General features: G+C 28.1%; 1 protein-coding gene across 1 annotated transcript; it reads right to left on the minus strand.

Annotated features, from left to right (window-relative positions):
* Positions 1 to 6: 6 nt before the first annotated feature.
* LOC107495148 (uncharacterized) lies at positions 7 to 992 on the minus strand. The gene is made up of 2 exons (XM_016116242.3): positions 744 to 992; positions 7 to 236 (listed from the first exon to the last, which is right to left on the minus strand). The coding sequence occupies exons 1-2, from the start codon at positions 972 to 974 to the stop codon at positions 69 to 71; spliced, it is 399 nt and encodes a 132-aa protein (XP_015971728.1). The 5' UTR covers positions 975 to 992; the 3' UTR covers positions 7 to 68.
* Positions 993 to 2,476: the final 1,484 nt, after the last annotated feature.

The raw sequence follows: 2,476 nt of genomic DNA on the forward strand, positions 1-2,476 counted from the left end.
TAATAATCTATCTACTGCAACAAGATCAACCTGAAAAAATTGTAATTCATAGGCCAAAAGGGTGAAAGTTAAGCTTCCCTTATAGGCCTGTTACGAGAACGCGGAAGGGCAGGTTCTTGTTGTACAGAAGTTTCTGCATCATCATCATCGTCATCATCATCATCATAATAATCTTCATCTTCGTAATCATCATCGTCATCTTCATCAGCTTGCATGATAGCTTCATTCATTGCCATCTGGTATTTGAAAACAAAAGGATAAAATACTGTTTTAGTCCTAACATTTGACCTAATTCCTAATCCAACAAAATTACAGGGTGAAGCATCTTTATTGCCTAATACCAATTTCTTTATGACAATCATAGTTATCTTCCAATAAAGCAAAATAGCTAAGAGTTGATTAGAAACTAAGAATCGCATGCAGAGGATCAATGAACTCATGGAAATTAAGACCAGAGTTTAGATTCTAATCTGAAATCTTGCAGTTTTGACCGAAAGACCTTGTTCAAAATCGCATTACCACAACAACAAATTAGGGCTTCATAAACTTGTTCTAACAACTTAACCTTCAAATTATCCCGAAGGAAGGAGGGGAAATAAGCATAATTGATCATTTAATCCGCAAAATTTTATGCATTCTTCATTTGAATCTCCAGAATTTTCTTGAAACTCTTTTAGTCCTAGAGTTACTAAAATTACATCCTTTTATCATTAATCATTATGATTATTATTATTGGTGGTTACCTCCTCAAAAAATTGTTGGTCGAGTTTATTGGCAATTCGAAGGGAGGTGAGGACGGTGACAGCGAGGAGAGAGAGAGGGAGGCCGATGGCAAAGGCGATGCTACTTGAGCTGGGGCCCGCACGAGCTGGGGCCACCGTGGAAGGCCTATGTTTCCGGCGAAGCGGCGGAGGAATGCGGAAGAAAGGAAGCGGGGAAGAGAGTGACTTGGAGAGGTGAAAGAATGTCGCCATGTTTGGGTTGAGGATAAGAGTAAAGTACTTTTGTTTGGGTTTTTTAACAAAAATAAATTAATTAAATTCAATATTTACACTATAAAAATTTAGATACAGTGAATTTCGTATGAAGTTAAAAATTGAGAGACGATAAATACAACTTATTTAGGCTGATTTTTTTTATATGATTTAGCATTGTGAGTTATGTTGGGTTATGATGATTAAGGATGAATTACATCATTATAAGAGCGTTATTTTAAAATAATTATTATATTTATTTAATAAAATTTAAAATATAATTTTAATATTTTGAATTTCATTAAATAAATATAGTAGTTATTTTAAATATTTTAGTTTTTTATATCTCATTAAATAAATATAATAATTATTTTAAAATATAAAAAATTAAAACTTTAATATTTTGAATTTTAATAAATAAATATAGTAATTATTTTAAATATTTTAATTTTTTATATCTTACTAAATAAATATAATAATTATTTTTAAATATATAATCAATAATAATTTGATAAACTCATTTAAATAAAAAAAATTCACATAAAAAAATTACAAAGACAAATAAAAAACAATTTTATAATAATTTAATTATTTTTATTATTTTATGTAAAAAAATTTATTTATTAAGGTCTAAAAATAATATTAAAATTAGTATTATTAAAAATACTTCAAATTTAATATTATAAAAAAATAAAAAATATATATATAAGGACTAATTTGATTAATTTTTAAAATTTTAGGAATAAAAATGACTTACTTCTAGACCTTTAAGGACTATTTTAATTATAAATAACTCTTTTACACGTTAAGTGACAGGTGACATACTAAGTGTCACTGACCTGACACGCTAGCCAATCATGTTGTGATATGTGGCATTAAATTACCACGTTATCATGTCACGTGACACTTTAACGTGATACATCATCATCTAACTAACAGAAGGATCGGACTAATTTAACTTACATTTTATTTTTTCACGGACTAATATGACTAAAAAAATCTATTAAGAACTAATTTATAAAATGAATAATTTTTTAGAAACGAATTTGACTATTAACCCATAAAAATTTTTATTTATCTAAAAGGATCCCTTCTTGTGTTTTCATGAAAGCTATCTGAACCCATTTTTTTCTTGCTCTTACAAACAGTCTAGAACAAAAAAAATTCATTCCAAAAAGCTCATTATTAGCTAGGATAACCAATTCCGTAATATAACTAATCAACATCTTTAATCCTATTACATTTTTATATCACATGTGTGAATAGTGGTGGTATCACTGTGTGCACCCAGTCTGATCACTTCTCATATTTTGTTTTCTGAAATGGACACTTATCACTATATTAACTTGTCAACTATTTTTTGTATGTGTAGAAACTAAATCCTTTTCTACGCAGAGAATCCAACTGAATAATTTCTTAAGTTATTCGATTTTAATTTTTAATATACCTTTCAATTTTCAATAACTATGTATATTTTTTGGCAGCTATCATCGCTCATTATT

Source organism: Arachis duranensis, chromosome 6 (genome assembly GCF_000817695.3).
Source record: "Arachis duranensis cultivar V14167 chromosome 6, aradu.V14167.gnm2.J7QH, whole genome shotgun sequence".
In the NCBI taxonomy this organism is placed as follows: domain Eukaryota; kingdom Viridiplantae; phylum Streptophyta; class Magnoliopsida; order Fabales; family Fabaceae; genus Arachis; species Arachis duranensis.

Excerpts from the sequence above, each read along its gene's own strand:
- LOC107495148 (XM_016116242.3), bottom strand. The coding sequence starts at position 974 with ATGGCGACATTCTTTCACCTCTCCAAGTCACTCTCTTCCCCGCTTCCT. Across the intron at positions 237-743 it reads ACCAACAATTTTTTGAGGAG|ATGGCAATGAATGAAGCTAT; the intron begins GTAACCACCAAT and ends TTCAAATACCAG.